The 10,914-nt window shown below is 41.5% G+C and overlaps 1 protein-coding gene across 1 annotated transcript; it reads left to right on the top strand.

The window, feature by feature from the left end:
- Nucleotides 1-8,096: 8,096 nt before the first annotated feature.
- On the top strand, nucleotides 8,097-9,331 carry LOC135232369 (interferon omega-2-like). Its single transcript, XM_064290905.1, has one exon. The coding sequence runs from the start codon at nucleotides 8,744-8,746 to the stop codon at nucleotides 9,329-9,331; it is 588 nt and encodes a 195-aa protein (XP_064146975.1). The 5' UTR covers nucleotides 8,097-8,743.
- Nucleotides 9,332-10,914: the final 1,583 nt, after the last annotated feature.

Genomic DNA, 10,914 nt, shown 5'->3' with positions numbered 1-10,914 from the left:
CGTCATTTTCTATGCTTTGAAATACCTTCAGTAGTAGTGGTGTTAACTCTTCTCTGAAAGTTTGGTAGAACTCTGCAGTGAAGCTGTCCGGGCCAGGACTTTTTTTTGTTGGAAGTTTTTTGATTACCGTTTCAATCTCTTTTTTTGTTATGGGTCTATTTAGTTGTTCTACTTCTGAATGTGTTAGTTTAGGTAGGTAGTGTTTTTCCAGGAATTCATCCATTTCTTCTAGGTTTTCAAATTTGTTAGAGTACAATTTTTCGTAGTAATCTGAAATGATTCATTTAATTTCATTTGGTTCTGTTGTGATGTGGTCCTTCTCGTTTCTTATTCGCGTTATTTGTTTCCTTTCCTGTATTTCTTTAGTCAGTCTAGCCAATGGTTTATCAATTTTGTTAATTTTTTCAAAGAACCAGCTTTTGGCTTTGTTAATTCTTTCAATTGTTTTTCTGTTTTCTCATTCATTTAGTTCAGCTCTAATTTTTATTATTTGTTTTCTTCTGGTGCCTGATGGATTCTTTTGTTGCTCACTTTCAATTTGTTCAAGTTGTAGGGACAGTTCCCTGCTTTTGGCTCTTTCTTCTTTTTGTATGTGTGCATTTATCGATATAAATTGGTCTCTGACCACTGCTTTTGCTGTGTCCCAGAGGTTTTGATAGGAAGTATTTTCATTCTCGTTGCATTCTATGAATTTCCTTATTCCCTCCTTGATGTCTTCTATAACCCAGTCTTTTTTCAGGAGGGTATTGTTCATTTTCCAAGTATTTGATTTCTTTTCCCTACTTTTTCTGTTATTGATTTCTAGTTTTATTGCCTTGTGGTCTGAGAAGATGCTTTGTAATATTTCGATGTTTTGGACTCTGCAAACGTTTGTTTTATGACCTACTATGTGGTCTATTCTAGAGAATGTTCCACGTGCGCTAGAAAAAAAAGTATACTTTGCAGCAGTTGGGTGGAGAGTTCTGTATAAATCAATGAGGTCAAGTTGGTTGATTGTTGTAAGTAGGTCTTCCGTGTCTCTATTGAGCTTCTTACTGGATGTCCTGTCCTTCTCCGAAAGTGGTGTGTTGAAGTCTCCTACTATAATTGTGGAGGTGTCTGTCTCACTTTTCAGTTCTGTTAAAATTTGATTTATGTATCTTGCAGCCCTGTCATTGGGTGCATAAATATTTAATATGGTTATGTCTTCCTGATCAATTGTCCCTTTTATCATTGTATAGTGTCCTTCTTTATCCTTTGTGGTGGATTTAAGTCTAAAGTCTATTTTGTCAGAAATTAATATTGCTACTCCTCTTCTTTTTTGCTTATTGTTTGCTTGATATATTTTTTTCCATCCTTTGAGTTTTAGTTTGTTTGTGTCTCTAAGTCTAAGGTGTGTCTCTTGTAGGCAGCATATAGATGGATCGTGTTTCTTTATCCAGTCGGAGGCTCTCTGTCTCTTTATTGGTGCATTTAGTCCATTTACATTCAGAGTAATTATAGATAAATAAGTTTTTAGTGCTGTCATTTTGATGCCTTTTCATGTGTGTTGTTGGCAATTTCATTTTTCCACATACTTTTTTGTGCTGAGGCGTTTTTCTTAGTAAATTGTGAGATCCTCATTTTCATAGTGTTTGACTTTATGTTAGTTGAGTCGTTACGTTTTTCTTGGCTTTTATCTTGAGTTATGGAGTTGTTATACCTTTTTATTTACCCCTATTTTTCTAAGTAAAAACCTAACTTGTATTGTTCTATATCGCCTTGTATCACTCTCCATCTGGCAGTTCAATGCCTCCTGTATTTAGTCCCTCTTTTTGATTATTGTGATCTTTTACCTATTGACTTCCATGATTCCCTGTTATGTGTGTTATTATTATTATTTTTAATTAATCTTAATTTGTTTTTGTGATTTCCCTATTTGAGTTGATATCTGGACGTTCTGTTTTGTGACCTTGTATTGTGCTGGTACCTGATATTATTGGTTTTCTGACCAAACAATATCCTTTAGTATTTCTTGTAGCTTTGGTTTGGTTTTTGCAAATTCTCTAAACTTGTGTTCATCTGTAAATATCTTAATTTCGCCTTCATATTTCAGAGAGAGTTTTGCTGGATATATGATCCTTGGCTGGCAGTTTTTCTCCTTCAGTGCTCTGTATATGTCGTCCCATTCCCTTCTTGCCTGCATGGTTTCTGCTGAGTAGTCTGAACTCATTCTTATTGATTCTCCCTTGAAGGAAACCTTTCTTTTCTCCCTGGCTGCTTTTAAAATTTTCTCTTTATCTTTGGTTTTGGCGAGTTTGATGATAATATGTCTTGGTGTTTTTCTTTTTGGATCAATCTTAAATGGGGTTCCATGAGCATCTTGGATAGATATCCTTTCGTCTTTCATGATGTCAGGGAAGTTTTGTGTCAGGAGTTCTTCAACTATTTTCTCTGTGTTTTCTGTCCCTCCTCCCCGTTCTGGGACTCCAATCACCCGCAAGTTATCCTTCTTGATAGAGTCCCACATGATTCTTAGGGTTTCTTCATTTTTTAAAATTCTTTTATCTGATTTTTTTCAGCTGTGTTGGTGTTGATTCCCTGGTCCTCCAGATGTCCCAGTCTGCATTCTAATTGCTCGAGTCTGCTCCTCTGACTTCCTATTGCATTGTCTAATTCTGTAACTTTATTGTTAATCTTTTGGATTTCTACATGCTGTCTCTCTATGGATTCTTGCAACTTATTAATTTTTCCACTATGTCCTTGAATAATCTTTTTGAGTTCTTCAACAGTTTTATCAGTGTGTTCCTTGGCTTTTTCTGCAGTTTGCCTTATTTCGTTTGTGATGTCTTGAAGCATTCTGTAAATTAGTTTTTTATATTCTGTATCTGATAATTCCAGGATTGTATCTTCATTTGGGAAAGATTTTGATTCTTTTGTTTGGGGGGTTGGAGAAGCTGTCATGGTCTGCTTCTTTATGAGGTTTAATATGGACTGCTGTCTCCGAGCCATCACTGGGAAACTAGTTTTTCCAGAAAATCTGCTTAAAAAAAATGCAGTCAGATCCCTATCAGAGTTCTCCCTCTGGCTCAGGCTATTCGGATATTAATGAAGCCGCCTGGAGAGGGTGGGGGAGGGATCAGAGAGATAGGAGAGTTGCACCTCAGAATATAGCCAGAGTTGCTTGTATTGCTTGGAATGACTATTATATCTGAGATTTCCACAGGGCGCGTCGCCTATGTGTGCTGGCTGTGTGGAGATTGCCCCTGGGGGGTCTGGCCCGCTGGAGTCACGGTCAGATCCTCCGCTGCCAGCCTCACGCCCAACGTCAAGGTTTCCCTACTGGGACGGTGCACTCCCGACTCCAAAATCAGTCGCTGCCTCCCAGGGACTCCCCGTCCCGCTATGTCGCTGCACCGCCTCGGCGAACCGGCTGGTCCTCCCCGGGGTCAGCTCAGGCGAGCGGAGCAGCTCCCCGCGCCTGTGCCGCGACTGCGCATCCCGGCTGGGATGCCGCTCTCCCGCTCCAAGACCAGTTGCTGCCTCCCCGGGGACCTCCCCCACCGGCCGCGTCACCACGCCGCCTGCGCGAACCGGCTGGGCTCCCCCGGGGCTAGTTCAGGGGGGTGGAGCAGCTCCCCAGCTTATGCCGTGCGCGCCCCGCCAAAATCCCGGCGGGACGGCTCCCCAGCTGGGACGCTGCTCTCCCCGCTCCAAGACCAGTCACTGCCTCCTGGGGACTTCTCCCACGGGCTGCGTCGCCACGCTGCCCACCCGAACGGGGTGGGCCCCCTTCCGGGGTTAGTTCAGGGGGGTGGAGCAGCTCCCCGCACTTATGCCGTGCCCGTGCCCCACCAAAATCCCAGGGGGACGGCTTCCCGGCTGGGACGCTGCTCTCCCTGCTCCAAGACCAGTCACTGCCTCCTGGGGACTTCTCCCACTGGCTGCGCCGCCACGCCGCCCATGTGAACCGGCAGGGCCCCCTCCCGGAATGAGTTTGGGGGCCAGGGCTGGGCCCCTTGTTTGTGCCATCTGCCCCCCTGGGCTCTGCCCCAAATCGGGCGCCAAAGGTCACCTGACTGGTAAGCTGGCTCCAGGCTCTGAAAACAATTGCTGCCTCCCCGTATTTGTTCGTTCTCTGTCTCTAAATCTGTGTTTGTTGTTCAGGGTTAATAGATTGTTATGTATGTGATCGATTCATTTGTTTTTCTGAGTCTTTGTTGCAAGAGGGATCTGCGGTAGCGTCCACATAGTCCGCCATCTTGGCCCCGCCCCCACGCAATTTTACATTTTGAGTGTTCTTATTTTTATGTTTGGGGAGCAAAAGTTGTATGATTTGGTGCTGTACTGTCTCTATGCCTCACAAATCTCTATCACCACATTATGGTCATATCCACAGGTGATGAATCTGTTACATATTTTAAAATATTGGAGAACAAGTGTGGGTTTGGGATCCTGTCAGCAGCAAGGCGCTCACCACACACCGGCCCTACACAGGTCCCTCAGTATTGCTTGATGTTAACTACTGAGGTGCTCAACCAGAGAAGGGGGCCAAGAGGCCCTGGTTGTTGCTGCAGTTCCCTAGAATGGCTTTAGGGGGCCGCGTTGCATTATCAGCTGGAGATAGCTGAGTTTGGGGACACAGGGATCAAAAGTGTGAATATCGCCATGCCTCGACTCTCTCTACATGCCAAGCCTTGCACTGAAGCAAACAATATCCCATGGATGACCAGCTGACCACAGAAACACAGTAACTAGAGGGAGCTTTATCACCTTCACTGACCACACATCTACATCGAATGAACTGGTGAAGAATCCAGGAGCTCACCTATGCCTCACTTAGGCACGTCCACATTCCAATTCTACAAGCAGGAGATGCAGCAGGCACAGGGCTCTCATTTACTCAAAAACCAAAGTGTACGTCATGGAACTTGAAGCACGTTGAAAGAGTCAGTTGCAGTTTGAGAGCTTCAAAGGAGAAATGAGATGTTTAAAGTGTTGACTAGAACATGGCAGGGCTTCAAGAGGTGGAACAGGAGAATAGGCAGCAGTAAGTCAATTATGTCTTCAAATCATTTGGACTCACAGGAGGAGAAGCCCGAGAGCATGAAGCTTATTCATGGAGACATGGACATCATCAGTGCCCCCAGCACCCATGCCACTGATATCACAGCAGCCCATAGAGTATGGGAGGGGAAGAGAGTTACTCCAGTGCCAACAGCACGCTTTCCTTTCCTTCCTAGAATGCAGCAAGTCATCACAGCCCAGGGAAAATGATTCATGGAGCCACTGCGATCCAAGGAAGCTATTAAATTCAGGTCATATTGCAGCCTCCTTCTAAAAACAAAATGAAACAACACTTGAACAAAAGGGTCACAGGATGGCATTTGAGTACTTAGTAACAAGTAAGGCACAGTTTTCTCAGCAGAGCAAATGTTAGTAATGTATATACTGGAATATCACAATTTCTAATGGCAGTGAAAATTCATTGATTTATTTTAGTTAATTGAAAGTGACATTGCTGGATGAATTCTCTTTCTTTTCTTTCCAGTAGGTACATAGTGCACTGGGTGGGCACATTTAAGCTTAGTGTTTGGAACCTTTCCTGAGAATTGGGGCCCGAAAGCAAGTAAAAAACATCTACTAGTCAGTAGACAACGGGAAGTTCGGTTTGGAAGACAGGTGAGAAACTGAGTTGTTGTCCTTGGTAATGAGAACAGATTGGCCTTGGAGACGCTCATCCATGGAATCAGGGAGGCCCTGAAGGAGAAGAGTCAGAGCCCGTATCCACGGCAATCTTCAAAGTGGAAATTGTTGTTCGCTTTTTGTTCATTCTTATTTTGTTTATACAGAAGAAAACTTGAGTTAAAAGTAAATAGATTTATAGGAGTCTGCGTAGTTTAATCCATTTACACCATGCCTTCTGTCCCTTGTTAAATAAGAGATGGCAAAACCTTGGCATTTGAGTTGGAACCCAGAATTCTTTGTCACTTGACCTTCCCAGCACTATGGATTTAATGCCAGGGTCTCTCTTTTGTTCATAAATTGCATGTCCATTTCTATCCCACACTTCCTTTAATGGGCCCTTCCAGATAATCATTACTTCAACTCTTTCTATAGTTTTTACTGTAGAATTTTGTTACCTTCTGACTAGTTCATTTCTCTAGACAATTTTAATAAATGAGTATAATCCACATAGTGTTGCCTAGACAATTCTGTTCATATTTGTAAATATCTTAGAAGAAAGGGTGGTCCATACTTAGCAAGACAATAAAATTTGCTGTTATCATTTTTAAATATCATTTTGATAAATATCCAGATTAAGAACAGAATCTCTTTGAATCACCCAATTCTCTTTCTTTTAATTGTAGTTCCTGAAACCATTCTACTCACCACCTGAGTAAATTTCTTTACCTCGGTGAAATGCTCGAGAGGGGCACTCAGGCATTATCTGACTCCTTTCTCTCCCCAGAGCCGAAGACATGTGGGTTAAGTGAAAGATAAATCAGAGAGTTGGTTTTGCAAAGCTGAAGGCTGTCCATTGACCCACTTAAGCTGCTGGCAGTAGCAACTATTTTGCTGCCTTTGCTTACTTCAGTATTACCTTCCTTCTTCTCATCTACCATAGTCCTTAGTCCCCAATTTTGTTAGCTTTCACGTCATCACTTTGTCAGCTAAAAGGTCACTTCCCTCCTTTCACTTTTGTGACAGTCAGACTTAATATTTGTTTTCTTTTCGCCCACAAACAACTGTCAAATTTTGCTTTCTAGGAAAGTTGAAATAAGAAACAAAAAATCTGGCATCCTAAAACTCATAGAGAAAAATGATACAGTTCCTTTGCCTTTCTTTTGCTTCCCTTTTTTTGTGTTAACCCCAAGATGAAATGGAGTAATGCAGAGGCAGCAAGACAACCTTGCCCAGTAAACCACAACATGAAAAAAGTTACCAAAAATTTAAAATGAAAAATCACTAATGTAAAAGAAAGACTGTGTCTAGCTCAGAAACTTCAAGCACAACAACTGTTCAATAGTTTCAGTAAGAAAGTTGACTAATAAAAGCTGTACTTGGCAAAATAAAAATGATTTGGCTACTAAAAGTAAAAGAATTACAATTGGGTTATTCCTCTACCTACATAGATCAGAAAATCTTTTGCTATTAGGATCTGAAGGCCATAGACATATTTAGTAGCTATGTACAGAGGTGTCATGGGTTGAATTTTATTCCCCCAAAATGTACATCTTAATTTGGCTAGGCCAAGATTCCCAGTATTGTGTGATCATCCACCATTTTGTCATTTGATGTGATTTTCCTAAGTGTTGTAAATCCTATCTCTACGATGTTGATGAGGAGGGATAGGCAGCAGTTATGTGAACTCAATCAACAAGGTTAGATTGTGTCTTAAGCCAATCTCTTTTGAGATATAAAAGAAAGAAGGGAGCATACAGACAAGGGGACTTCATACCACCAAGAAAACAGCTCTGGGAGCAGAGGGCATCCTTTGGACCCGGGGCCCCTGCAGATGGGAAGATCCTCAACCAAGGAAAGATTGATGACAGAGACCTTCATCCAGAGTCTACAGAAAGCAAAAGACTTCCCTTGCAGCTGATGCCCTGAATTTGGACTCGTAGCCTCCTGGACTGTGAGAGAAAAAATTTCTCTTTGTGAAAGCCATACACTTGTGGTATTTCTGTTACAGCAGCACTAGATAACTAAGACAATAGGTCAGGAGAGGCGGAGGTCAGCAATGATAACTAGTGTCCTTCACACCAACACCCTAGGAGCACAGGTGAACGTTCTGGAGGATTAATGATTTGACAACAAAAAACTCCTCCTCAGTAAAAGGGGTCTAAAGCCATCTGGATGTGGTCAGTGGCCCTCAGCAAGTGAGTCCAGGAAAGTTTTGTTTAAGAACACTCTGTCACCCTAAAGGAGAGGGTGTTACACTGTGATAATTACCTTGTGAGTGGGGTAGTGCTGGGGAAAGGTTGACAATAAATTCATCTTGTAATTAGAATCTCTACACCCATAAGCACCTGCAAGGAACTAGGATTCCTGCTGCGGGTACTGGCACAGCCTGAGGAGGACTGTAGACATCCAGTAAGAAAGAGTGGAAAGAAAGGGCAATGGCTATTAAACTACTAACCTTGTGGCCCTGGTGAAGCAAAAGCACACAGACCGACATGATTGTATTGTAGAAGGTAGAGAACAGTTGGAGATTCTTATTCACTAATAATCAGCAGGCTCAGCTATGAATAAAACAGAGAACAAAATCTAGGCTTTGTCCTAAAGAGCTTACTTGTGACAAAACCCATGGGGCTGAGGGAGTCTGACTTTGACTTCCTATGTAAAATAAGGGGGGCAAAAAGAAAGCCCAGGATGAGGGCTTTGTTCCCAGCACAAAGAAGAGTAATGTGTGTATATACATATATATGGTGTGTATAACAGTATTTACATATCCACCTAAATTGTGGACTATATGACAAAGATGTTTTTCACAAGTATCCACTTTCAGTGGAACACCTGAAATTTACTGAGAAAATTAAAGTTCTTTTGCAAAAATTTAGACTTTAGATTGATGACATCTTCTCAGGCCATATGGAAAATGCTTATATGAAAACGAAAAAAGGGAAGCAAAAGTTTAATATTGAGGATGGTTTCGAAAATGAGAACTCTTATGTTCCTTATATAAAAGCCGTGATAGAAAGAATGTCTTCAGAGAACCTAGGCTCCAAGGTTCAACCAAACGCCCAGCCCAGTCGGGCCAGCAGCATCCTCAATTCTCCCAATGGCCCTCCTGCTCTCTTTACTGACAGCCCTGGTGGCGTTCAGCTGTGGCCCTGCTCCATCTCTGGGCTGTGATCTGCCTCAAAACCACAGCCTGGCTAGTGAGAAGACCGTTGACCTTCTGGACCAAATGCAGAGACTCCCCACTTTCTTCTGTCTGAATGACAGAAAGGACTTCAGATTCCCCCAGGAGATGGTGGATGGCAGCCAGCTCCAGAAGGCCCAGGCCATCGCTTTCCTCCACGAGATGCTCCAGCAGATCTTTGAACTCTTCCATAGAAAGGACTCCTTTTCTCCTTGGAACACTACCCGCCTGCACCAGCTCCTCAGTGGACTCCTTAAACAGCAGAAAGACTTGGAGACCTGCTTCGTGCAGGCAACGGAAGAGGAAAAATCTGTCCTGCCCATTGAGGCCCCTGAAGTGGCTGTGAAGGAGTACTTTGAGGGAATCTGTTCCTATCTGAAAGAGAAGGAATACAGTGAGTGTGCCTGGGAAGTTGTCAGAGTGGAAATCAGGGGATCCTTCTCTTCTTCGACAAACTTGCAAGAAAGGTTAAGAACAAAGGATGGTGACATGAGTTCGTCTTGACTTCACTTACAATGACTGATATGCCCTATCGCACTTGCATGCATATCTCTGGTCATTTCAGAAGATGCTTATTTCTGCTCTAGTCACAATTTATGAGTTTAAATCCAGCAATTTCTTTGACAGCAGTATTAAAAAAGTATATGTGAAAAATATTCAGCTCCAAGGACATCAGTCTTTAGGAGATGACTGTCCTGACTATCCGTCTGCCTCCCTCTTTATTTATTTATTTATTTATTTATTTATTTATTTATTTATGTTTATTGATTTTTTCTGGCTTGTTACCAAATTTGTAATATCTACATTTTTGTTTTAAAAAATTCCATATTTACATTGTATTAAAATTTATAAAACATATCCACCTTTCTATTATTTATTTAATTAAATTTGTATTATGTCTTATGTAATAAATTCTTATCAAAGAAAATTTCTTGAATTCATTCTTGAAGAATAAAATCAAAGCCCTAATTTTGTAAAAGAAATTGGAGAACAGATGGTAAAATGTATTTACTCACTCATTCATTGTATTCATGCCATGTGTGTCCAATGAGTAAGTGGTAGATTATATAATTGCCGTCAAATCCAGGTGAACGAATCAAACACGATCCTCTCCGTGCTAGAACTTTCAGTGATACAGGGAAAGAAACATAAAAACAATACTGATGTTTACTTAATTCCAACTATATTAAATACTACTGAAAGAATTTCTTAAAAATGATGTTCTTACACAATAACTTTAGCTATGAAAGATGCTGGGAAGAAAAGGAAATATTAGGTGTCCTTTCTAAAGTGCCTGGGAGACATGAAGTTTTATTGACAGGAGTCTTACCAGCAGTTGGATACACGGCTCTACCATGTGCAAAAATGCTATTGATGGAGGTATGAGTTTGGGATTCGTTTTTGTATATCGGATCATGAGAGCCTGTGAATTGTTAAAAAATATTTTGATAAGGTTAATTTTATAGGGTTTATTTAGTTTTGAAAAGATTTATGGATAGAAGCATTTTTTTTCAGCAAAAATTAGTTGTTTCTTGTTTTTAGATAAATATAACCTAAGAATTTTTATGTAAGAAAAAGGGGGAGAGAGAAATAAAAACATATAAAAATTCCATTCTGGCTAGAGCAAAGGAGAATAAAGAAGACCAAAGACACAAGGGAAAGATTAGTCCAAAGAACTAATGGACACAACTACCACAACGTTCACCAGACTGAGGCCAGAAAAACTAGATGGTGCCCATTTACCACCACCTGGCTCTGGCAGGGATCACAAGAGGGTCCTGGATAGAGTGAGAGAAAAATTTAGAACGAAATTCAAATTCACACACACACACAAAAGACCAGGCATGCCCGTCTGACAGAGACTGGAGAAACCCCAGAACATAGCCCCCGACAGCCTTTTAACTCAGTACTGAAATCATTCCTGAGGTTCATCCTTCAGCCAAAGATTAGACAGGTCTATAGGGTCAACAATAACACATGTGAGGAAGTGCTTCCTAGGTCAGTTATGTACAGGAAACGAATGGACACAACAGCCGAGAAGTAAAGATGAGAATGCAGGAGGAGCCAGGAAAATGGAACAAATGGAA

Source organism: Loxodonta africana, chromosome 9, assembly GCF_030014295.1.
Source record: "Loxodonta africana isolate mLoxAfr1 chromosome 9, mLoxAfr1.hap2, whole genome shotgun sequence".
In the NCBI taxonomy this organism is placed as follows: Eukaryota; Metazoa; Chordata; class Mammalia; order Proboscidea; family Elephantidae; genus Loxodonta; species Loxodonta africana.
The sequence above is the reverse complement of the archived record's forward strand: the minus strand, read 5'-3'. Positions and strand labels throughout refer to the sequence as shown.

Excerpts from the sequence above, each read along its gene's own strand:
- LOC135232369 (XM_064290905.1), top strand. The coding sequence starts at position 8,744 with ATGGCCCTCCTGCTCTCTTTACTGACAGCCCTGGTGGCGTTCAGCTGT.